The sequence below is a fragment of the Zonotrichia albicollis genome, chromosome Z (genome assembly GCF_047830755.1).
Source record: "Zonotrichia albicollis isolate bZonAlb1 chromosome Z, bZonAlb1.hap1, whole genome shotgun sequence".
Taxonomy (NCBI): Eukaryota; Metazoa; Chordata; class Aves; order Passeriformes; family Passerellidae; genus Zonotrichia; species Zonotrichia albicollis.
Window position 1 is genome coordinate 50,035,000 of NC_133860.1, and position 25,660 is coordinate 50,060,659.

The 25,660-nt window shown below is 41.3% G+C and overlaps 2 protein-coding genes across 4 annotated transcripts in view; one reads left to right on the top strand and one right to left on the bottom strand.

Moving 5' to 3' along the window:
• The first annotated feature begins 334 nt into the window (after positions 1-334).
• SNAPC3 (small nuclear RNA activating complex polypeptide 3) lies at positions 335-24,877 on the top strand. 2 transcript variants are annotated; one of them, XM_005488139.4, is made up of 9 exons: positions 341-646; positions 6,696-6,773; positions 7,928-8,012; positions 9,929-10,033; positions 10,547-10,696; positions 14,148-14,230; positions 15,458-15,622; positions 16,637-16,744; positions 18,294-24,877. In XM_005488139.4, exons 1-9 carry the CDS (start codon positions 420-422, stop codon positions 18,439-18,441), a joined length of 1,149 nt encoding a protein of 382 aa, XP_005488196.2. In that variant the 5' UTR covers positions 341-419; the 3' UTR covers positions 18,442-24,877. The 2 variants fall into 2 exon arrangements, with proteins under 2 accessions (XP_074389322.1, XP_005488196.2); XM_074533221.1 differs by lacking the exon at positions 16,637-16,744 and having other exon boundaries at positions 335-646.
• Positions 24,648-25,660, bottom strand: part of PSIP1 (PC4 and SRSF1 interacting protein 1) — a 32,959-nt gene continuing 31,946 nt past the window's right edge. For both annotated transcript variants that reach the window (XM_074533218.1, XM_074533219.1), the window contains exon 17: positions 24,648-25,413. In XM_074533218.1, the coding sequence (XP_074389319.1) occupies positions 25,350-25,413 (64 nt within the window). In that variant the 3' untranslated portion in view covers positions 24,648-25,349. The remainder of the gene's footprint in view (positions 25,414-25,660) is intronic.

Here is a 25,660-nt window from a genome sequence, read left to right on the forward strand (position 1 = left end):
ATAGGTTATGTATCTCATTAGCCCTTTCCATGGTACCAAGGCATTAAGTTTTTACTTTGGAAGAATAAGCATATTAAAGGAGAGTGTAGCCAGGTGGGGATCGGTCTTTTTCCCCAGATAACAAGTAGCAGAATGAGGGGACAGTCTTAAGCTGTGCCAGTATTATGTTTTGTTTTGTTTGGGCTTTTTTGTTTTGTTGGTTTTGGTGTGTTTTTTTTTTTTTTTTTGTTTTTTTTTTGTTTTTTTTTGTTTTTTTTTGTTTGTTTCGGGAGCTGTTTTCTCCCTAGCGAGCGCTGCCCGACGTTTTCCGCCCGGCAGGAGAGGCACGGCAGCCGCTTTCCCGGTCAGGCGCAGCCCCCGCTCCCGCCCGCGGCCCGTGACGCGTGTGGCGGGCCGGGCGCAGGGCGGGCCCGGCGGCCATGGCGGCCATGGCGGCCGTGGTGCCCGATTACGAGTTGGCCGAGCTGTACACGCGCGCGTTCCGCGTGGGCGCCCTGGGCCTCGGCTGGCGGCGGCTGCTGGGGCCGCCCGACCTCTCGCTGGCGGCGGAGGCGCAAGAGGAGGAGGAGGAGGAGGAGGACGCGGCCGTGGCGGCGGCGCTGGGCTGCGCGCCGGGCACGGCGGCCGAGGTGCGCGCCGTCTGCAGGTGAGGCAGGCCGGCTGTGTGCAGGCCGGGATTTGTGGCTCCGGTGCGAGGGGGATGCCGGTGGCCTCGCCTGGCGCTGGTGCGGGGAGGCGGCTGGTGCTGTCCCCGCACGCCGCGGCGGTTCCTGGGGAGAAGCGGAAGGTGCTCGGGCAAAGCCGCTTCAGAGCAGCCTCTTCCGGACCTGTGGCACGCGTTTGTTTATATTTCCCGAGTAAATACAAAGTCATAGACTGTCCGGGAGCTGGAATGGACCTAGAAGCCATATAGTCCCATGCCATGTCCAGGGACACATTCCACGAGACCAAATAGCTTAGAGCTTCATTCAGCCTGGCCTTGAACACTGCCAGACTTCCAGCATCCACAGCCTCTCCGGACAAACTCTTCTAGTGCCTCACCCACCTCACAGTAAAGAATTTCTTCATAATACCCAGTCCAAATTTGCCCCTTTCTCATTTGTACTGAATACTCCTTCTCTTGTAGTACAGTTCCTTATGAAGAGTTGGTCACCAAAATCTCTGGAGGCCAAAAATGCCGTGAAGGCAAGCAGTTTTTGTGGAGGGTAGTGCTCCAGTTGTGGAAACTTTGTTACATCTGTGAATTTGCACAAACAGTTTGGCGCTTAAAGTTACATGGGTAAACATTTAGTAACATGGTTAAGGACTTCAGGGCACCTGAATGTCTTAATGGTTTTAGGAGACAGCAGTTGTACAATGACACATATACCTTATATGAAGAAATAAGCCAGGCATATGTTTGTATTAACAAAGAATCATAAAATCACAGAATGGCTTGGAAGAACCTTGAAAGATGATTTTGTTCCCATCCCCCTGCCATGGGCAGGAACACCTTTCACTAGAGCAGGTTGCTCAAAGCCTGATCCAGCCTGGCCTTGGATGCTGCCAGGAATGGGCATCCACAGCTTCTCTGGGCAACCTGTTCATGTGCCTCAACAGCCTCACAGCAGAAAACTTCTTCCTAATGCTAATCTAAGCCTACTCTTTTAGTCTGAATCCCTTAAAAACATCATTTAGAGTAGGTAAATGTTCAGGTAGCTGGCTGCATACAGTACCTGTTTAGTGTCTCTTGGTCTTTAGCCTCCACTGACTTGTTTTTCTCAGGGCTGGTGGTGAAGTCAGAGATATGTAAATGCTTTGCGGGTGTTGAGGCAGCAGCAAATCTAACACGCGATGGCTGGAAGGCTTTCAGGTCACGTGGATAGTGAGAATTGTCCTTCACCTGTAGAAGAGGCCTGATTTCAGGCAGTAATTCCTGTAGAAAGCATCACAGTTGGTTATTTACCTGTAGTCTGTCAGTAAGGAAGACATGCCAGAGTTCTGATCCTATCCTATAACTTTGTGCTTCACCTCTTACAGTTCTGATGGCTTGCATAACTTTTTACCATTACTAGACTTAGTAAAAATAATGGTTTTGGTTCAAAGAAAAAAAAAGTATTCTGAAGTGGCAGAAACTGTGACAATTACTCTGTAAGCTCTTCCAGTCTAGATTGTCGCTGATTGCTCCTGTGCTGTGCCTTATTCTCTGTGGCAGGTCTGTTGCCTGAACCTGTCTTTGCTGTTTTCGTTTGAATTCCAAGGTGGTGGTTTCTTTATTTTTTCCCCCTCATTCCTTCTGCTTTTTTTTCTTCTGTATTGCTTTCTTCAGTTTACACCTGCTGCATTTCACTTGCTGTCTGCATTTGCTAGTGTTACAGGGCAATGCTGTCTGCTTGAGGCTGAGTGTACTGTGAACAGTGGTCATTTGGGAAGGAGAAAAAAGACTGGTGATCTACGAAGGGGAGAGAACTGATCATCTGGCAGCCTTTTGTTGGCTTTGCAGGAGAATTAAGCTAAACCTGCACATCCTGGTGTGACCTTTCCCCCGTTCAGACTAGAAATCCCAATCTGTAATCTCCATGTGCTTTCGCTGTTAAATTAAATGTCCCTAGCCTCTTCAGTCCCTCCTCCACATTTGCCAACCTCAAATCGCCACCTCTGATCACTTTCACTCACTGGCCTTGAGCTGCCCATACTCCTGTCTTGAGGAGAGATGGGAACACTGGGCTACACCAGGATCTGTTCTATGGTATCCTGGGATCACATTTATTACTGGTATAAATATAATTTTGTAAGTGATGAAATGAACATGTAATGGATATAAACACAGATTTTTCTGACTCTACTTCTGAGGAAACTTCTGACAAATTAAGTAGGTTTTCTTGGGATAGAAGAGAGATAGGAAGATGTGGATACTCCTACATCTATTTTTAAAATCAGGTAGGATTAAAATAATCTTTCATGGATTCAGGATGAAGTTTTTCAGTATCCATCATTAAATTTTTTTCAGAATAGTTGTATAGTGTACGTTTAAGTACTCCTGACAATGTAGGGTCTTCTGGTGAGGAGACAGGGTATCATGTTTAAATGCTGTTTAACTCTTTGAGCACCCCAGTGCAATGTGGTTATTGTGGGATGGTTTTTTGGTTTTTTTTTTGTTTGGTTGGTTTGGGGTTTTTTTGTTGGTTTGTTTTTTGGGCTTTTTGGAGTTTTTTTTTAACTTTTTGTTTGTTTTGTTGGGTTGTTTTTGTTTATTTGTTGCTTCATTTTTGTTGCTGTTTTGCTTGTTTGGTTTTGGGTAATTATTATTTTTTTTTAATTCTGTTTTCTTCCTGTAATACATTTCTGCAAATAGAATGCAGGAAGAAATTTGTGTCTTCCCTCACTTGCATTTGACTCAGTAAAAGTGCCTTGCATATTGCTCAAGTGGTATGCTGAAAATCGTTGTGGAGATTGGTCGTGTTTTCATCTTAAACAGATGTAAAATTGTATCTTTTTCTGGAAGACTCCATCATAATTCTCTTAAATAACCAAGATGTCAAAAAAGTAAAATTCTAAGCTTTGTTCAATTGCCTCAGGAATCTGTAAGCAAAGAAGTTTACCTTGGTATTCGTGATTGGTGCTTGAGTGACTGAAGACCTTGAATGTTGGAGGTGCTGAGTTATGTTATTCTGTTTTGTCTTCTGTGTGATGTGTTTCTTGCATGTATAGGGCAGGCTAAGCCTCAAATCACTGTGGGTTTTAGGTAGGTCAAGAGAGGTGAGGCTTGCAGGTACCTCATTCAACTTCAGCCCTAATTCACCCTCTTGTTTTATTAGAGGGGGTAGTTGTAAATATCTCTTGGGATGTGTTATAAAGCTGCATTAAGCTAGCATTAACGTCTTAACGTATTAGTATTTAGTGTCTTGTGGTATTAGTGTCTCAAAGGTGATGAAAGTACTACCTTTAAAATATGTGCAATGTAAAGAGTAATATGAACACTGTAACCCCTTATTAAAAAGTATCAGGCCAAATACTAAAATATCTTTGAATATCTAAAAGAGAAAACTCGTTGTGCTGCTAGAATATCTAGGAAAAGTAAAGTCACAGACTTTGAAAACTTCACTGCTTCCAAGTCTACATTTCCAGAGACTTCTCTTTAGCCTTTTTATTTCTGATCACCTAAAAATATCTTTGTAAGGGACATAAGTTTACATAACACTTGGCATTTGACTTCTTTCAGGAGACACTTTCAGCTATTGTTCCTCATTACCGTCCTACACTTCTCCTTAGTTTCCATTAAACAGCATGGTCAGTGTTTTCCCCTCTCTATAACTAAGTGCACTGGGTCAATTTGTCATGCATGCAGGGAATAGTCCTGGTGGGGACACAGTAGTATCCTAAGCTTGCAGCAGTCAGGAGTGAGGTGTTCCTAGTGAAAACTCTGTATTGCACGCACTTCTGTGTCTTAGGTGTCTGACACTGACTTAGCCTTCATTTCTGAAGGGATCAGCATATAATTCCTGTTTGTAAAGCCTGGCTTCCTGAGGACAATGGACCAAGTATTGCTTACATGGTTCCACTGGCAGCAGAGTTACGCTGGGGGAGCTCTGGCATGGCCTGTGTGTACAGCCATGCAGCAAAGCCTTTCCAGGCTTCAGTGCATGTGATACAATACATATGTAATTAACTGTTAGACAGATTTTCAATACTAAAAAGTATTGAAAATACTCTGCTTTTCTTTTAGAAATTGGGGGTTTCTGACTTTCAGGAGTGAGAAGTGGCAGTACCAGTGCTTGCAAGCTTCCATGGGAATTTGTCAGGGGTTCAGTGTCAGTATCCCTTTACACTAGCTGCCTTCCATTCCTCACAAGGAAAAAGAGGAAGCAGTTTTAGTGTCAGTTATTTTACATGGTATCTCTATATAGCAGCTTTTCCAAGGATTTTAGTTTTTTCCCTGAAACAGGCAGTTAATGGTCATGGTGTAGATAGCACAGCCAGAGATCCCACCTAGGGCTGTGGGAAGAAAGAAAAGCACAAACATTTTTGGTAGGTTCTGACATATTGTTGGCGGGTTCTGGCACAGAAGGAAAATGGGAAACTGTCATCTTTGATGCAAGTGCAACTTCCCAATGGTAGGTAATAAACATTTTCAGATCCTGCATATAATTCCTGTGATGTTTAAAAAACTGAATACAAAGTCATTTCCTCAACATGGTATATTTATATGAAAATTATACATATTCAAGTGACTTGGGCTCTTTGTGTATAGGATCACTGGTCCATGTGCCAGGAGTCTTTGGATAACTTGTTCATGTTGTCCGTTTTACAGAAAGGGTCAGTTGTGAGTTGATTTGTCTGTCAGGGGTTGTCCTTTCCTTGATTACATGGTTGCTCATAACAGCACTATGATGCCTGGAGAAGAGTCCCATCTAAAAGGTTGAACTGTGTTCTACAAACTGCTGTTCTCCATCTTTCTGTTAGTTAGATTAGTATTTCTCAGCTGTGTTTCAGTCTATATTTGATGCAGGATTACCTTGGTTGTCTCTGCCTCCACTTCCTCAAGTGTGAATCTAAGGATAAAATCCATTCTGTTTCCAGGAGGTTGTGGTTCATTACTGCAAAGTTCCTTTTAAAATACTGCTTCTGAGAGAATCCCATTTTCTCACTAACTTAAAAAAAATTCTGTTTGAGATGAAAACTGTGAAACAGAAAGTTTAAAATTTTGTTTGTTGCTGAATGGTAAGTAACTGAACAATAATAAATTTATATTTACTGTCAATACTGAATGACTTTATTGGCTCATCAGAACAAAGCCATCTGTCCACAATCAAAATTTTGTCTCTGACTTTTGCTTATTTGTCAGCTGGTAACAGCTGATTCCAGATTTCTATTTCTCAATTACTTTGAATTCCTATGCAGTTCCACTCCAAAGGGCTATTCATTACTGTAGTGATATTATTGCTGACATGGGGAATGTTATAAGATTATAATGAAAAAGAATATAAAGAAACCATAAATGTTATTGAGGGTAAATTGTATAGTCCAAGAAGTTTTCCTGGACTTCACCAGTGGTAGTTTTGTCCCATAAAGAGATGGGTTTGCACAAGAGTTTGCTGGTATCCAAGCTGCAGGTGGACTTAGGCGCTGGAGTAATCCCTGCCTTCATATATTTTGCAAAAGTGAGAGACAAAGGCAATCAAGTCTGATTCAAAGCCGTTCTCTGTTTTAAATATTTTTTCCTCAGACTATTTTTAAGCTGGATAAAATTTTATTGTGATTAATGCAAAATGCTTCTGGGAAGGACTGGAGAGGAGAGGATGTACATATGATGATTCCTCTGAATCTGGTGTGCTGCAGTGCACAACCTGAAATGGGAACTCATATATGGGACCAGGTGGTGAAACCACCTCCGGGTTCCTGCACTTCTACACAGACTGTGAGAAATCACTGCTGTGTCCAAAGGGGATAGCTCTAGATTTAGAATAGATATCAGGTAGAAATTGTTTACTGTGTAGAGTGGTGAGGCACTGGAACAGGTTGCCCAGAGAATTTGTGGATGCTCCATTCCTGGAAGCGTTAAAGACCAGGTTGGACCTGCCCTTGAGCAGCCTGATCCAGTGAAAGGTGTCCCTGCCAATGGTGCTGGGGGTAGTGGAACAAGATGATCCTTTAGGGTCCCTTCCAGCCCAAACTGTACTACAATCCTGTGATTCTGTTATTTTTTTACTTTCTAGCATTGATATGTTAATGTCTTCTGAGAAAGAAGAGGACCCAGATGTTATTCCTGAAGATAGCAGTCTGCTCACTCTTCGGTATGCTGTTACAGTGCTCTCACAGTACCCTTGTTTGGGGTGGGGTGGGAAATATGGCTGGCTGCTTGTTCCCTTTACAGGCACCCTACAGAAATACCATAGGGGCAGTCTTCTGAATGTTGCTTAGGAACTTTTTTATTAAGATATACAGAATATGCCTTCTTTCTTGTTGGAAAAGGATTTCTGAACCTAGGTGCTTCTGAAGCAGTGCCTAAGTTTGGAGTGTGCAGGGGCCTTCTGATAATCATGTGTGTGAGGTTCCTGCAAAGAAACCTATCTCATACCTCTAGTAACTCTCAGTTACTCTGTAACAGCCAGACTGTAAGTACTGATGCTGTATCCCGATAACCTCTTTATCTGAGCCCACTCTGTTTTGTTGAGTTTTGGGTTGTGCATGGAATTTATTGATATATCTGGTGCATTTCAGAGGATAACCAATATATGTAAGGTTTCTATCAGCTGGCAAACTTGGCTGCTTCAGGCCTTTGCTGTACTTTACATAGCACTGATGTAAAGAAATGTGTTTAGAACTGTGATCAGTGTTAAGGCTGATTGTTACTGAAAACCCTTGTGGAGGTCTGGAGGATAAGTAAACTTACCCTGGATGTTAAGGATTGGGTGTTCATGCAGTGGTTAAATGCATGTATTTTAGTAGGTATTCTACTTATGGTACTCTTTTTTCTACAACTGATAATGAAGGTTTGGTTTTTGGTTTTCTGAAGTGTCCATGCTGTGGGGCTGAGAAGTAATATTTGTGGGTTGTTTCTTCCGTTGTGCTTTGCTTGAACATGAATTCAATTTTTTTGAAGTGGAAAGAATTGTTGAAACAGTTTCTTTAAATGTCACAAAGTGTTTTGTCCTAGTAAAACCTCTTCAAAGATTTTGCTGTTTTTTGTTGTGAGTGAAAAATTACTCACAAATCACCTGTCATTTGCACATGAGGGGGAAAAAACCCACAAGCTGGCCTGTGCACTCAGGTTTTATGAAAGTCAGGAGATGAGTGTTTTAAGTTAGTCTGTCCCACTAAGACAGACAGGAATCCTGCTCTTTGAAAGCTGCTCTGTAGTAGTTTATGTCATTTAAAAATATGAAATTCTTGAAATTCTAGGTGGAAGTTGTTGAATGAAATTTTGTCTTATGTGGTTGCCCCTCAGAATTCGGAAGAAGGCCTTAGAGAGGAGAGAAGAAACAATTATTGTGGATCGGGCTTGCAGACAAGAAACTCTTACTTATGAGATGGTAAGTTGCCTATTATCTTATAGGCTCTCAAGAGCCAAAATCCAACTTCTGGTTGCTTTTTCATTCACCTCTATGAAATGTACACTGTAAATGTTTGCAGATACAAGTTTGCTGGTAATGATTAAAGATAAAGTCATTTTATAGAAAGATAGGACAGGAAGTCTGCTCTTTACTGTCTGTTAGTACTGGATGTAGTTAAGGAGGAGCTCCATCTTGTTACCACTATATGACTGCCTTTTTAAGTGCTGTGAACTTAGAAGTAGACTTAGAAGTAGACATAGACAGAATGGGTAATATTTTGCTGCTGGTGTCCAGTGTTGGAAACAGCTTCAGTGTGTGAATGATTGTGAGCTGGTTTCAGTAGGGCTGAGAGAAGAAAACTGTAGCAGCACAGTGGTGGTAAATTCCTAATTCTGAGCTTTGTAAACCAAGTTTTTCAGCCATTCTAAACTGGAACCAGGAGCCAAGAGTGTAGTCATCAGCCTCTGAAAAGCCTTATTGGAATTTTTTAACTGTGCTTAATAAGTTTGGGGTTTTTTAATGATTTCTTCTTAACCATTGAAGTCCTAAACAGCAAAACCTCATTTCATAAATGTTCATAGAACCATTAAGGTTAAAAGACCTTTAGGATCATTGAGCCCAACCATTACCTTTAACACTGCCAGGTCCACCACTAAACTGTGTCTCTAAGCACCACATATACACGTTCTTTGAACTCTTTCAGGGACAATGAAGTGCTGGAGTCCATGGCTTTAGCAAGCCATGAACTGCTGTAAAAATTAGGGACAGAAGTGTAGTGAGGAAAGAACCTCATGTGACTGTTAGACTTGTTTTTCCTCTTGAGGTTTCCTGGTCTGTTGAGAGTTATCATGTTTCAACTGTTTGGAGATCCAGGCACATTATGTAAACAACATGATGCAAGTGCTCTGCTGGGCTCTTTGTCTGGGGAATATCTGAGAAAATATTAGCAACAGAAACCTTCATAGAGGGTTTCAGTGAATACTGCAGTATGCATTGAAAGAATGAGCACATGGTCATTTATTGCATTCTTTAAGCAAGCTGTGTCAGAGGAGTGATTCTGTGGTTGGGACCATGATGCCTTTGTACAGGAGGAGAGCAGGAGTTTGGAATGTGTCACATGAAGAAGGCAGGTGCAAAGTAGAGAGCACAGGTATCTCTGAGTCTTACAGGAGTACAAGTTCCTGTTACTAAATCTGAGGAATACTCCATGCTGGTGGGAGGTGTTTGTGCAGGAACAAACTCTTGATTTATTGGAAAAGGAGGAAACGGCCACAGAAAAGTATCTTCACAGCTGGGCTGTGTCTTAAACACAAAGCAGGATGAAAATGTAGGGATCATTTGTTTCTTTTCTGATACACAGTACTGTGGCAAGGGCAGTGCTGCGTTTTGGGTTTCAGCTTTGGAGAAATTATGGCCTCCAGCTATGTCTAGCTTCCCTAATAAGAGGAAGAGCTGCACTGACTGTAATTTTCATATATTTCATTCTGTGTATATTTTCTAGATTAGTGTTTCCCAAATTAAGGGTTGCAATCTCCCTTTACATATGAAAGCGTTCAGTGGTGAAAGTTGGTAGCAGCTGGGTTCCATGAGGGCAGAATGACAGCAGTCTCTAATACCTTTATGTGGGTCGTCTCAATAGCCAAGGAGCAGCCAGCTGTCTTGCAACAAAGGTGAGAAATGAAGAAACATGCTTGCAGTCAGTAATTGGAGCAGTTTCTCACCTTTCCACCTTGGAGGAAATAGGCTTTTTCCGATTCAGAAGGCTACATAGTCAAAAATGAATTAATGTTCCTCAGCATTTCTCAGACCATTGCCCAGTGTTTATTTTGTGTGTGTGTGTATATTTATGATTGCCAGTATAATATATATATGTGTGTGTGCGTATCTTTTTCCAGGAGTCACATGCAACTGGAAGGAGGCCAGATGATCCAACAGATCTAATTGAGGAGGGAGAACTACTTTTAACTCTGAACATCTTTTATCCTCTTATATTTCAGAAGGTTCGTATGAAATTCTCTGGGTTGTATTCTGATTATTTCCTATTCAAATAATATCCTGCTCTCCCAAGCAATTAAAATCAGTGAATCTACTGGTGACATGTGGTAAACTCTTCAACTCTGATAATTTCTTAAGGCTTTTTCAGAATCTAGCTTTCATTCGGTTAGTGGTTTACATAACAAAACTTTTACAATAATTACACAGTAGTTAATTTACTTTACAGAAAGCTCAAAACTTGAAAATAAATACATGAAAACAAAAGTACTTCTTCTTGATTTCGAATAAGTGAGCTCAGACTTTGTGTCTTTTCTGCACTTTATGATGGAGAATGTAACATTTGAGTTCCTGAATAAAACTATTAAATACCTGTCTTAGGAGAGGCTGTGGCAAGATGCTGTTCAGAGAAGTGATGTGCCAGATGCTGCCAGTAATGACCTTAAGCTGTCAAATGAAAAGCAGTGCTGATGCTGACAAGTTATAATTTATCTGGGGTTTGTATTCTGTGTTCTTTGTAGCATAAAGATCACAAACCGTTCCAAACAGTCCTTGTATTGGGCAGCCAGAAGCTCACTGAACTGAGAGACTCGATTTCCTGTGTCAGTGACCTCCAGATAGGTGGTGAGTTCAGCAGTCAGCCAGATCAAGCACCAGAGCACATCAGCAAGGTAAAACTTTCTATGTGGAACCCTCTACATGTATAGGAGTCTTGAAAACATAGAAGGGGAGGCTGAGTTTTGCTTCATAGTTTTGTCTTCAGCACTAAATTCGGCTGCATTGGTTCTGCCTGTTGGTTGCACTGTAAGTAAATACTTCATAGTGGCATTACCAAGGTGATCTGTTTTGTGCAATATCAAGAAAAATATCGTCGTTGCTACTGCTAGGAAATGGAAACAGAAGCAGTGAGTTTTGCGTAGGTATATTCCTGTGAATGAATTTTATTTTGAGCTGTATGCTGAAACACCAGAGGTAATAGCTTAATCCCACTAATAATAAAAAGCCAGACCATCCCACTGTGCTTTGTTGTTTGCAACTGGATGCTAATCATATGTAGGGATGAAGATTATTCTTCTCTCTCAAAACTGCTACGTATTCTCTGGGTATGAGCAAAACAATCATCTAGTTGACAATATTGAAATTGAGTCATTTTGATTATACATCATATGACATTAGATAGAATATCAACATAGAGTGGTTGACATTGAAAGGGACTTGTGGAGGGCGTCTGGTCTGCTCCCTCTGCTCAAGCAAGACCACCCACAGCCGGCTGTTCATGACCATGTCCCGGCGTTTTTTACATATCTCCAAGGATGGAGGTTGCAAAAACTCCTTGGACGACCTCTGTCAGTATTCAGTCACCTGTGTCAGTAAAGAAGTGTTCCTTGAGGTTCAGGAGGAGTTGTGTGTGTTTCAGTCTGTGCTTATTGACTCTAATCCTGTCACTTGAACTGCTAAAATGAGCCTGGCTCCATCATCTTTGCACCCTCCCTAGAGGTATTGTGTATGTTAATGAGATTCCCCTACCTGAGCTTTCTCTTCAGGATTCTGACTTGCAACTTTCTCAGCCACTGCTTTTAGGAGAGATGCTGCAGTCCCATCATCTTCATGGCCCCTGTGGGACTCTTTTTCCAGTATGTCCGTGTCTCTCTTACACTGAGCAGCCATGAACTGAAGACAGGCCTTTAGGTATGGCCTCAGTAGTGCTGAGGGGAACTGAAGGATTGCCTTCCTTGACCTGCTAGTAGTATTTTATCTAATGCAGCACAAGATCCCATCTGCTCCATTGGCTATCCTTTTTGCAAGGACACATTGTTGCCTCATGTTCAATTTGGGATCTACCAGGTTCCCTGAGTCCTATTTGCCTAGCTGCTCTCCAGCTGAGTGGCCCTCAGCATACAGTCAAACATCAGCTTGTTTATCCCCAGGGGCAAGACCTTGCAATTCTCCTTGCTCAGCCTCACCAAATTCTTGTTGGCCCATTTCTCTGGGCTGTTAAGATCCCTCTGGTTGGCAACAGGATCGTCTGGTGTATCAGCCACTCCTTCCTGTTTTGTGCCAGCAGCAGAGAGAGTAACAGTAACAGATAGAAGTGAATCAAAGAGTCTGAATGTAAAACACATTTCTACTACTGCGTCTTCATGCAGATGATCTGAGAAGTCCTGTCTTTGGAAAAGCAGCGTCTGCTTTTCCCGTGTTTTGGCATCCTAGAGTTAATAGCTCAAAGAGACCTCTGGGCATAAATAAGCATCCCCAGACTGGTCTGATAATGGAGTGCCTGGTTGTCCATGGTATTCCCATTTAGAATAAATAGGGATAGTCTTTATTGAGTCATTGAAGGGTTGCTGAGGGAGAAAAAGAGGCTCAAGGGAGACATTATCATTCTCCACAACTATCTGAAGGGAGGGTGAGGACGGTATAGCCAGGTAAGGGGTCAGTTCTCCTGGGTAACAAGAGACAGGATGAGAGGAAATGGCCTCAAATTGCACCAAAGAAGGTTTAGATTGGTTATGAGGAATGCAGGGGTGGTCAGACATTGGAACAGGCTACTCAGGGAAGTGGTGGAATCATCAGCCATGAAAGCGTTCAAAAATGTGTGGATGTGGCACTTGGGATATAGTTTAGTGGTGAACATGGCAGTGCTGGGTTGATCGTTGGGCTCGATGATATCAGAGGTTTTTTACAATCTTGATGATTCTGCGATTCTGTTCCAACCACTTCCTGGGACTCAGCATACATAGTGGTTGCTTTGGAAGACAAATGCTTTCACCATGAATGCCCCATTCCTCTTTTCCTCCAGCTCTTATTGCTGAGTGCAGCATCATATGATGTGGGATATCCTTTGGGTCAATTTGGGTCAGCTGTCCCAGCTGCATTCCCTCCCAGCCTCTCACCTAGCCCCAGCCCACTGGTCTTGGGGAGACTTGGAGAGACAGCCTTGAAGGTGTGCAAGCACTGCTTAGCAGTAGCCAGGAAACTGGTGTATTATTGACTCCCCTTTGCCAAAAATGCAGAGCATGCACAGGGGCTGCTGTGGGGAAAGTTAACTCCACACCACTGTAACTCTCTGTGCATTTGATCAGAACACAAAGTACTTCTTACTGAGGTGACAGAGAATTATTGAAGTCTTGTCTCCTGCACACATGCGTGTACACATGCACACATGCACAGCTACACATGAGAGCACTTCCTGGTCACATCTATGTAAACAAGTCAAACAGGCAATCCTGGAAGTTCCAATCACATCACTTCTAGTGTCTCACAAGAAAATCTATCATCCTTCAAAATTCTTCCTTAATTACAAAGTTTGTCACATGTAGACAGTCCATTTGTAACATTCTCTCCCATCAAAGATCATTAACAGTTTATGGCACTCATACCAGCAGAGCAAGAGTCACCAGATGCCAGATCAACTCCATTGCTGTCACTGTGTTCTCTAAACCATATTTCTAAGTGCCACATTCGCACAGCTTTTCAACATTCTCAGGGATGCTGATCTCACCACTTCCCTGAGCAGCTTATTCCAATGCCTCACCATCACCTGCTGATGGGAAGTAGGGAGTAAATAACTTTTTTTTTTGCTTTGCTTCTGTATGCAGCCTTTGTTTTTTCTCATTTTCTGCCTTTCTTTGAACCCATGAGCTTACTTGTCTTACTTTGTTTCCCCAGTCCTGGTAAGCAAGAGGATTGAGAGCAGGTGGATAGGTATCTGGTAGCCACCCAAAGTAAACACACTGCATCTTGCTAATTTTTAAAAATATTGTACTTTTTTTAAAGTCAGCGCCTTGCAATTACTAAGTTTGTGCAGTGATGCCTGTGTTCTTGTTCTGTGTTTTTGTAGAAGTCCATAACTTCTGTGATGGGGACTGAAATAAGAGCATTAAAGTAACCCGTATTGGCTTGAGAACAATATCAGCTGAGTAGCTGCATAGTTGGCAATCAAATGAGCCTAGTTTGTCACACCAGCATCTACAATCAGAACAGAACTTTTCTTAGACACCTGTAGAATGAGGTCTCTTAATATAATTTAGATATCTAACATGCTTGGATTTTTGACATGTTCTTGTTTAAGGTGTTTATTCTCTCATAGCACTAATGGAGACTTCTCTCTCTGTCTCTCAGGATCTCTACAAATCTGCCTTCTTCTATTTTGAAGGCATCTTTTATAATGATAAAAGATACCCGGAGTGCAGAGATCTGAGCAGGTACGATATTTGTAGATGTTGACTGAGGAAGAAAGACCTTAAGGAACATTTGTTTTGTTTATGACTTGTGGTGTTACAGATACTGGAATGTCTAGAGTATTAAGCTGCAATGGACTTTCCCTACTGTTTTCCCATGATGAGTTGGTTTTTAGAGAAGTTTAACTTTACGTGCTCTACTTATTCTTTCCATTCACTTCCCTTTTGAAAAGAGTATGAATCCATTTTTTAACCTGCAAATGCTGTTTTGCTCTGTTGAGATGAGATTTCTTTGTAAAGTGACAGGTGGCATTTTGTACTGGGTTTTTAAGTGCCTTCCCTACTTGTGATGGGAATCAAAAGACTTGCCTGTAGATGTATCAGAGCTAGAAGATGTGTCAGAAAGACAACAAGCTCAGCTGTGTGGCAGTGGTTGTCCTGCTCAGTCTTGAAAATATGCTGAATGCCTTAATTGTAAAGTTAACATGAGGTCTCTGTGACTGATCAGAAAAGAAATTTGATTATTTTAAGGAAGCATGGTATTGCTGATACGGTAGTGAGATTTAGGAGATCAAAATGTTTAAAATGGTTGGTATGGAAGAGTTGACTGTTGGACCCTGTTGTTCTGCCAGACTTTGTATGTGACTTCAGGGAAATTCATATTTTACTTCTTGTCTTTCTGTCTGTGAACAGCAATGGTGCTCACAGAAGGGCTTGTCATAGCGTACACAGCTTGTTAGAGGCCTTGTGTGTAGAAGTGTGCTGAAAAGCCAGAAGGAAATTTTCAGTAGCCCTTCCAGTGCTAAATTTTGGAAATGTAACTGCACTTGTCAGCTTTGTGTTTTTCCTTGACAAAAATGAAATCAAAAAAGAAAGCTTTTTAATACTTTAAAATGAAGTCATTGACCAAGGGGGCAAAATAATCTGCTAGTAACTTGAATTATTGGACTACTTAAAAAGTATTGTGTTGCAAACAGTCTGACCCTGGATGGGTGCCATCAGGAGCATACACTGTCTAAAAGTCCTCAGAAAGCTGCCTGGTGAGGGCTGAAAGGCAGATGTTTCACAAGAACAGTGGACAGTTCTATAGTGTTGTAGTATTGCTGTGAAATCACCTTAAATTACTACCAGATGTTTTGATTTCCATCATTTAACCATGTCTCAGTGAAGGATTTTGCACGTCCCCAAGGTATCTTTTCTCTGTATTCGCAGTTCATAGCTTTGCTATGCTGATGGCCTTTCTGTTTTCAGAACAATTATAGAGTGGTCAGAATCTCATGATAGAGGCTATGAAAATCTTCAGTCTGCCAAGATGGAGGACTATGCATTTAATGATTTATCCCTCAAAATTGGCTTTCCATACCTTTACTGTCACCAAGGGAACTGTGAACACATCATTATAATCACAGATATAAGGTAAGTAACTATTCTTTGGGAGTCCTTGGGCAAATGAAAGTAAGCCTTCTCTGGACAAACTTCAGACATTAGATGCTGAATGTTTGTTAGACTAACTTATTTGCTGTAAGATTATTCTGCTGGCTTCTGCAGAGCTTTAATTTTTCTTCCATATACATGGGAGTATCTCTGAAAGAAAGACAGTAATCTTCCTTGTTTTTTTTCTTTTTCATTTGCATGCAAAGACTGCTTTGCAATTAGTGTGCTATGACTGCTGTGTAACAGGAATGGCAACCACAGTGTCAAGATCTTTCCATGTAGAGTCAATGTGTGGCAGATTTACATTCTGATTCTGGAGCACCAGGGGGCAGAATGTTGTAGGCTGTGGCTGGACTCAACATGACAATTAGTGTGAACTTGAAGCTGAGGGGCAGGAACTGAAAAGATAAAAGAGGAATGGAAATAGTGGGCTGAGATGGATAGGCCAGGAAGAGAAGTGATGTGATAGTGACCATGAGGTGGCAGCCACATCAACAGTAGAACCATTGTGAAGACTTTGCTCAGTGAATAACTAGAGAGAGCATTCCTGTGGTTGTCTGCAGTGAGTAATTTTCTGTTCCCAGGAGCCTGATGTATCAAAGTGTTTATAATACATGGTGCTTTCCAAAAGGAGCATAACCCAGAGGAAAGCATAGGTGTTGCACATGAATTATCTGAAGATTCCCCTGACAATAGTTTGTTAGTCTACATAGGAAATAAAAGCTTTAAAAAGACCACAGAAAGGAGATGGTCTCAAGACTTCTGTGTTACTGCACAAACTGAATTTACTTGTGACCAGAAAATCCACAGATGATGCAACTAGCAGTCTATCTCCAGATTTTCATCTATGTTAAGAAATGTTAAGCAGAAATCTAGTCAGAGCTGACATAGGAATTTAAATCATACCCTATCTTCAACGTCCATGCTTAGGTTCAGATAAATTTCAGTATGGCAACATCCTTATTGCATGTGTTGTATTTATTTATTTCCCTCAAGGCTTATTCATCATGATGACTGTCTGGATAGGAATCTGTATCCCTTGCTGGTCAAGAAACATTGGCTATGTACCAGAAAATGTTTTGTGTGCAAGATGTATACAGCAAGGTATGCTACATTCTTGATGCTATTGTTGTCTCAATTCTTTCTAGGTGCTGCTGCTAACTTTAAAAAATAGTAAAAATCAAAGCTCTGTATGTGTTTCATAGTAAGAATAATCTTCACTCTTCAAGCAGTTGACCTCTGTCTAACCAGGAAAAGGCTTCCTGCAAGTAGTGTTCGTTTGGAATTGATTCAGCAGTTTCAAAAGAACTAAATGAGTAAGAGATTAATTATTTGGCTCATGCTCTTTTCCATATCTAGAGCTTGGCTATCTTATCAATTACTTTTGAAAATCCTGCTTTTGGAGGAAAAGGCTGTGTTTTCCTCCTTTGCAAGATACATGTTTCAAAATAATTTACCAAAAATCTTACAGTGCTTTTGCTTAATCTAGCATCTATGCAGGTATAGATCTGTGCAATTCTAATATACTAAAATCTCGAGATTTTTTAAAGGCATTTAACTTGCCCCAAGGAAGCTCCTAACCGCTACCTGAAGACTGTGTGCTCCGCAGCTGTTCTTGAAGGAATTCTTTGTGATTTTCTGCCTTTTCCTTAAAAGAGCAGAATATTTTTTCTTTAGGAAAACTTATGTTCTTAGCCTCTGTTTGACACTGCATCTGTGTCTTCATTGTCTTGCTTGTTTGGCCTTAGACTTCTCTAGAATCAGGCAAAGACCCAATTCCCCCTGAGATGGGAGTCCATCCTTGTGTTCCTAGCAGAGCCCTGAGGATGCCTTCACAATATAATCTGTGAGGCATTTGGCCATAAGGGGAGGTGGAGCCAAAGGGTCAATATGGGGGAAGGATGGGATGGGGAGGGCATTACCAGAGGTGATGTAAATGCATTAAATTAAAACCAGGATTAAGCACTAAGCTTAAGTGGGGACATGCTAAACCATAGACAGCAGAGCTGCTTTGGCTGGCTGTCCAGTGTGTTCTAATCTGTGCAGATAACATCTGTAATCACCAGAGGCCTTCAGCTGTCGTGGCCTCTTGAGTGCTATCATAAATTAATTACTCATTGCCATGGCAGGCCCTCCTTAAACATGTTAACTTGTGTTCATGTTAACTTCAGTGCTTGCTGGAGTGTGCTGCAATCCTCACCTTTTCATGTCTGCATCATTTGGGTCCTGCTTTTAGACTCCTAAATGGTTTTGATTACTCCGAGGAGCTTGGGTCAGTACACATCTACTCCATTTCAGAGTTTTTTGCATTAAGGAAGAAAAAGATTTGTCTTTTATGATTTAGATGGCCAAAGGGTGGACAGAAGATTCCTGGTTTGTTTTGTTTTTTGAATGCACTGTACCAGCAATACAGCTTTAGAGAGTTTCTCAGGAAGTGCTGCTGGAGCTGCTGGGGTTGACATGGAATGGGTGTGGAGTTTGGAAATGAGTTGCATGCATGGGATAGGAGATATGTAATATAGGTAGAACCTTGTGTTTATAAAATTTTTACTGTTGTTTGTTGCTGCCATCCCCAGTCCTGAGTAAAATGTTGAGATGTTTGCCTCAAGTGTGTTTCACTCATAAGAATACACTTGTGTTTTGTAACCTGCAGGTGGGTAACCAACAGAGACAGTCTGGCACCAGAGGATCCTTGTTTCTTCTGTGATGTTTGTTTTCGGATGCTCCATTATGATGCAGAAGGCAATAAACTGGGAGAGTTCCTTGCATATCCTTATGTTGATCCTGGGATTTTCAACTGAAACTGACATGTGCCAGGATTAATTCAGTGAATGACATTGTTGAATGTGTTGCTCTGGCTGTTAAAACCACTGAACAGCTTGGGGTTTGAGCATACTTGCTGGGTTTCATGTTAGGTATGTAATCCTCTCCTGTGAGCAGGAAGGAGCCCTTTGCACTTGAAGACTATCTGGTGTTTTTTTCTGAGTAAGTAAGTATGATTTTTACAGATAAGTTGGCATGCAAAAATGTAATACACTTTTACAACATTCCAGTAGTTTGGCTGCTATGGACTATAAATATGGATGTTTGAGAATACCTGGCAAAAGAAACCATGGCTTTAAGAAGCTCTGCGTATCCAAGGCTTTGTAAACCTCTGTGGATGAGAACATGGTCTGTATATATCTTACCTTGAAAACTCTGGCAGTTGCCATATTTAAACAAGGATGGGTGGCACTGAATTTGTAGGGAGGAGAACGCTTTCTGAGAGAGAAGCTCAGAATGCTGGTTAAACTCTTGGGTCTTTCCTACAAATAAAAGCTTACATCTGAAGGCCTTTGCTGTCCCTGGTTTCTGACTCTGAGGACTGATTCTGTAGAGAAGAAACTGCATTTCACCATTACTGAATTGTAGCCTGCTTTTTAAATAATTTTGCCAGCTGTTTACTGTGTATGCAGTGTTCATTGTGCACCTTTTTATTTAGTATCATTCTTTTATTGTTATGTAATTTTTTTTAATTAAAATGTGGCAAATTGTAGTTCCTACTAATCTCTTGTTAAACTGAAACTTTGTCAAGACAGGATATTCCTTTTTTTAAAGTCTTCTGGAATTAAGAGTATGTTAGTGGCAATCTTTGTTTTAGGAAAGTTAGAGCTAACTGCTTTTCTTTTGAAAAGTTCAGCTAATTCTGGTTGGGGGAAGACAGCCTGCTCTGACAATCCACATACAGAAAAGTGACAAACTGAATCCTGTTGAAGTCCTGTAGCTGCAGATTCTGCCAGTGCTGACTTGATTATCTTAGATGTCTTGAAACACAGGTATCTGAAGCACTTGCGGGACTCCATTGATCACTCCCATATCTTACTGCTTTCTAGTGGTGTATTAAGTAATTTGAATGTAAATCCATGCTTTTTTTTAGGAGAAAAAAAAAAGTTTCTTTTTTTTCCCTGTCTTGTAAACCCGCCAGCTGTTGGCCTGTGTATTTCAATGAACCAACCACTTGTAAAAGGTGGTGATAGTTCTCTTATCCTTCAGGAATCTGCAGAAAATGGAATGCCCTGCCCATGACAACTGTGACAAATCCAGCTGCTGGGGCTGGGCTGCTTTGGGGTGCTGCAGCAGCTGCTTTAAACATCCTCTACTATACAGCTCTGGTTGCAACTTCAGCATTTGCCTCACAAGTTGCTACTCCTCATCTTTCCCCTATCTCCTCCTCTTTCATAAATACATAGAATAAATACATAAATACACAGGCTTCCCAATCCTCTTTAGTATTGGATGGGGGATCATATAGAGAGCTAGCTTGAGTTCTAAAGCAGCAATCAGTAGTTTTTTTGTGGGGGCATTTTTTTTTCCTTCTTTAGCCGTAGAGAGAAGGGATTGGCAAAATATGAGTTTACTCTTTCATTAAATCAATTTGCCTCAAATATGCTGTCTCTAACACAACCCATTTGTCTTCTTAATTAAAAGTTAAGATCAAATATATTTCAAAATGTGTCCCTGCAGATTAAGAAATTTTAGTGGGTCATTCCCATATTTCCAGTAAGGCAGGGAGAAGCTAGCCACAGTCTGGGTGTGGGAGTTGAGAGCATTCAGTGCTTAACTACAGAACAGAGAAGAATCGTATTAGAAGCTTGCTGTTTGTATGATGTGGTCCTCTTTCATATTCAGTGATGCATCTTGAATGACAAATGGAACAAAAAGGTTACACTAAGTCATAGGTTCTAAAGATCCCAGAAGCTGTCACAGGACAGCTCAGTCTGGTCTAGATTTGGTAAGTCTTTCTGAATGAGTCCTCTGAGTGAAATCCAGCATTGCATACAATGCCCATTTGTAGCTAAATCTCTATGACACCAGCTGGATATTAATTTTAGCAATTTATTAAATGCTGTGAGTATTTTGATGATGAAAATGTCCAAGCAGGTTTTTTTTTCATGACAAAAAATGAGAAAAAAAAATCTTTTTAATAATCTCCTGTCTGTGTGTTGCTAGTTGAATCTCAGAAACATTAACCTGAATCTGTGGTTGGCTTTTGGATTTGATTTTTCCTTTACAAGTTATTTCAAACTTCCCAAATCTCTTGCAGATTCTCTTCCTAATGCAAGTTTATGCCTTGCTGACAAGGTGATACAGAGCACTGTATCCTGTATTGAGGAAGAGGAGAGGTCCCTCTGATTGTATGTTAATATGAAGTTCCAAAGCAATACATAATTCATATAAACAGTGCTATAGCATTTCCCAGTGCTATCCAGGCACTTGTAACATTTCCACAACAGTCCTCTATGTACTTGAACGATGAACAGCTCTGCAGGACTTGACCATCAGATAAGCAGCATTCTCATTTAGCTCACAAATAGAGGTTAGTCACTATATGCTGGATTTTGCAGATTTCCACATTCCAGCTAGTCATAAGATGTACTTTATTCAAACCTCAAGAAATTCAAACAATATTTTAACTGTAGTAAACTCCATTCTTGAAGGAGGGATGCTGTTGTTGAAGTTAACTCTGCTTTAAATTTTGTGCATAGCTGTGTTTTCTTTCTTTAGAAACAATCAGCCTTATTCCTTGTGAGACTAAGTGACTGCCCAGTTAGTCTCAGCTCTTATTTTTGTATCTTTCAATAGACAGTTTAGGGCCATTAAGGCCCATTCTGTAGTTATGTCAGAGTTTGTGTATTTAAGTTATTTCTGGTTTGTAAATGGGCAGTAAATTAAGGCAGCAAAAGCCCAAGCAGCTGTATGGGCAGAGTGATTGCATCACACAATCAGGACCTTCTTCTCTGCATCCAATCTGAATTAACTCTGAAGCAGTGGCAAGGTGCTCCCTTATATCTGAAACAGTTGTGATAGATGAGTTAGCTTATCAATACTTGTGTGAAAACTAGGTGGCTTTGGCAATTCAGCATCCTTGTCAAATATACAGTACCTTTTTTTTTTTTTGGTATAAGGTTTGATAAAAAGGGATGGTAAAAAATGAGAAATGCTTTATATGAGGATTTCCAGTAACATCTTTACAGAAATACTTTCAAGGGTACAAGTGGAAGTCATTTGAGTTTCTTGGGGTTTGAATAAAGTACATTTTATGACTAAATCCAGCATATAGTGACTAACCTCTATTTGTAAGCTAAATGAGAATGCTGCTTATCTGATGGTCAAGCTGTACAGCCATGTCATCATTCCCCTTAACATCAGTCTGTTGTGAAGTGCTAGAGGTTGCCAGAAGTCACAGTCTGTGGAGGCCAATCATCGTGGCCATCTGCCAAAGACAGCTTCATACTGCAGCTGCCATGGTGATTGAACTTGCAGGTTTAACTTCAGGTATTATCTTCAAGATCTGAAATGCAGGAGTGAGCAACCACAAAATGTCAGAAGCCAACCTGGCAAAGCAGGAGGCCGGGTTAGGCGAGTAGGGATATTCTTTTTGAGTCTAGGCAGACCAAGAAGGTGTGTGCTTGGTGAGGCAAGGACAGGGGACGTGCATGCGAGGAATATGGAGATGGTGCTCCCTGCTGTAGAAGAACATTAATGTGGTCAAAGCTCAACTGGGGTTGAAGCTTCCAAAACTGTGGGCACAATGAAAAGAAGGTTTTTAAATATATCAATAGCAAAAGGCAGTGCAGAAAAAACATTGGCCCTCATCTACAGATGAGGGTGGTCACCTCACCATCTCAGTCAGAGATGTTACTGCTTTCTTTGCCTCTCTTCAGCATGGATTATGGGACATGGGGGTCCGGAGGACCAGGACTGTGAGAATGATCAGCTCCTAGTGGACCCTGAACTTATGCAGGATCTGTTGGATCCCTTTTAAGTGTTTGGGGCTTGATGGGATTCATCAAAGAGTACTCAAAAGAGCTGTCTGATGTCACTGCAAGGTCTCTCAATGATTTTTGAATTATTTTGGGAATTTGGAGGGGGTCCCAGTCAACTGAAATCTGGCTAACATTGTTCCAGTTTTCAAAAATGGCAACAAAGATCGCCCTGAAAACTACAGACCCGTCAGTCTTACTTCAGTGACTGGTAAAATTTTGGAGGAGATTATTCTGTGAGTTCCTGAAAACACCTGAAGGACAATGCAAGTTTCAGTCAGAACCAGCCCAGCTTCATGACAAGAAAGTCCTGCTTATGAAACCCAATTTCCTTTTATGACAAGGTAACACACCTAGATAAACAAGGGAAGCCAGAACAAGTAATCTTTTAGGATTTCGGTAAAGCTTTCAATACTTTCACAGTATCCTCCTGGAAGAACATGTCCTGGGCACATCACAATAAATGCCTCGTGAAATGGGTGAGCAACTGGCTCATGGGTTGGGCACAGGGGATTTCAGTGAATGGGGTGACAGCAGACTGGTGACTTGTTGGAGATTTTTTCAGAAATGGCTTAGAAGGCAGCAGTCAGGAGCAAATTGACACAGCCTGTTTCTGTAAACAGTAGAAGTTCTCAGGTTGTTTTTAATTACAAGTAAAAGTGACAAACATGAAGGCCTTGAGAACCTTGCATACCGGAGTTCTCAGGCAGCTTTCTCATAACAAGTAGATATTCTATCTTTGGCTGTTTTGGGAAAGTAAAAGTAAGTTTTGAGAACACAAATCTTGGTATTGGAAACAAAAGGAGGGGTTGGTGTGTTATCTCTGACTTATTGTGAGCTCGGGTTTTGCAATATGCATGAACTTAATTAACACGGTTATAAAAAGTGACTGAGTCAATAAATGGAGTTGATGCTGATCAAGGAAGCATCAAGGGTCGTCTCCCTCCACTTCAATAGTGACCTGTCACTATGGGGGTTCCAAAGGGCTCCACCCTTGGCTCTGTGCTCTTCATCCTCTTTATTAACAACCTGGATGCAGGACTTGAATGGATACTGAGTAAATTTGCCAATGGTATTAAACTGGGAGAAGCTGTTGACTCCCTCAAGGGCAGGGAGGCCCTGCAGAGAGACCTTCATAAAGTGGGGAAGGCTGGGCAATCACCAAACATGAAGTGCAACAAGGGAAAGTGCCAGATTCTGAGATGCACCAAGGATGGGGCAACCCTGGATGTATGGACAGACTGGGAAATGAATGTGCTAGAAAGTAGGGCTGTGGAAAGGGACCTGGGGGTCCTGGTTTATGGCAAGTTGAACATGGGTCAGCACTGCAGCCAGGAGGGCCAACCCTGCCCTGAGGGGCATCAGGCAGCCAGGTAAGGGAGGAGGGGATTGTCCTGCTCTGCTCTGAGCTGGGACAGCCTCACCTCCAGTGCTGGGAACAGGTTTGGGTGCCACAATATAAGACATGAAACTGTTAGAGAGTGCCCAAAATAGGGTAGTGAGGATGGTGAAGAGCCTTGATGAAAGGCTGAGGTCACTTGGTCTGTTCAGCCTGGAGGAGACCGAAGCAAGATGTCCTCACAGTCTACAACTTATTCACGAGGAGAAGAGGAGGGAGGCCGGCACAGCTCTCTTGTTTGTGATCAGTGACAGGACCCAAGGGAGTGGCCTGAAGCTGTCTCGGGAGGTTTAGGTTCGATATTCAGAAAAGTTTCTTCCCCCAGAGGGTGACTGGGCACTGGAACAGCTCCCCAGGGCAGTGGTCACAGCAGCAGCCTGACAGAGTTCAAGAAGTGTTTGGGCAATGCTGTCAGGCACATGGTGGGACTCTTGGGGTGTGCTGTGCAGAGCCAGGAGTTGGGACTTTGATGATCCTTGTGGGTCCCCTTCCACTCACCATGTTCTATGTGTATTCTAAGGATTTTCAAACTCCAATTTCTAACCCGGCTGTCCTCTGTCAAATACTACAAACAAGTTGTTACAGTATTGGGCAAAGTCTGTGTTTCAAGAAACACGCTTCTGAGAGGTTTGTACCCATTCTATTCCCTTTCATGCCTCCAGGAGTTAAACAGTTTACCAGTGTTTCTGTTAAAATTCTAGTTAGAGGTCCCCAAGTTAATGCCAAAGCAGTAAAATCAAAATGGTACTAAACCCAGACTCGTGTTTTTCCTATGAATAGTTCTTTCTATACAAGGATGTCTTAATCAGTTTGAAATTCTTTAATTCCATAAATTGTTCAAGACAGTGTTTTCCAGCCATTCTGCATCAACAAGTTCTGTTGTGAGAACACCACACTTTTCAGTATACTTACTATAACAAAAGCAAACCATAAAAGTCACATTGCAGTAAATTGGCACAAGGCATTTTGCAAGAACAGAACTAAAATTAAAAAAAAAAACAAACAATGAAGTATACTCATACATTAACATTGTAACAGCTATAAAAATGCCGCTTTCAACTCCTACAAAACACAGTGAAAAGACATCCCCAACAAGAGTTGAAAAACTGCACAGAGGTAAGTATCATAGGAAGAGAGGTTTTATACAAATGAAGCAACTGGAGAGTTAGAGGTATTTACACTTTTTCTTGCTATTAACTAGACAAACACAGTAGTAAGTTAAAAATATACTACAACTCTAAGTCCTGTAACATGTAAGCATTTTCTAAGTGGGACTTTCATCTTTTGAAATGTGTTACCTCTTAATACTGGATAAAACTATTGGCAAAAGTGTTTAAATACTTTCAAACCAAGATTAAAGGGACTTTTATTCCACAAACTTTAACTTCAAAATACTATGCTTATAAAATTATTTAGAATTTCATCAGTCTATAGATTTCAAATGCAAAACTTAACAATCCTCTTTAATTTGTAATTTAAAAAACCAAACAACAAAACTTCAGTGATATCATTTGTTTTCAAAGGCAGAATCATCTGCTGGCTTTTCAAGCTCTCTCTCTTCACCACATGCCCTAGAAACAAAATAAAGCAATGTTATTGATCACATACAAAGGCAGCAAGCAAAGCTTATTCCAGGTGATTGCACAGTCTAGAGCAAGGATGCTGATGAACACTCAGCAGTACATGAAGTCTGGAGAACTGAGGCTGTTAATGGTGCCAGCTGTTATGTTACCCCAACAATGCCCTCAAATCTGAAGCTAACCTGGCAGTGAGTGGCATCACTATGATGTATGTGATGGGCTGTGAAGGGCAGTCATT

Excerpts from the sequence above, each read along its gene's own strand:
- SNAPC3 (XM_005488139.4), top strand. The coding sequence starts at position 420 with ATGGCGGCCATGGCGGCCGTGGTGCCCGATTACGAGTTGGCCGAGCTG. Across the intron at positions 6,774-7,927 it reads AGCAGTCTGCTCACTCTTCG|AATTCGGAAGAAGGCCTTAG; the intron begins GTATGCTGTTAC and ends GTTGCCCCTCAG. Across the intron at positions 10,697-14,147 it reads CACCAGAGCACATCAGCAAG|GATCTCTACAAATCTGCCTT; the intron begins GTAAAACTTTCT and ends TCTGTCTCTCAG.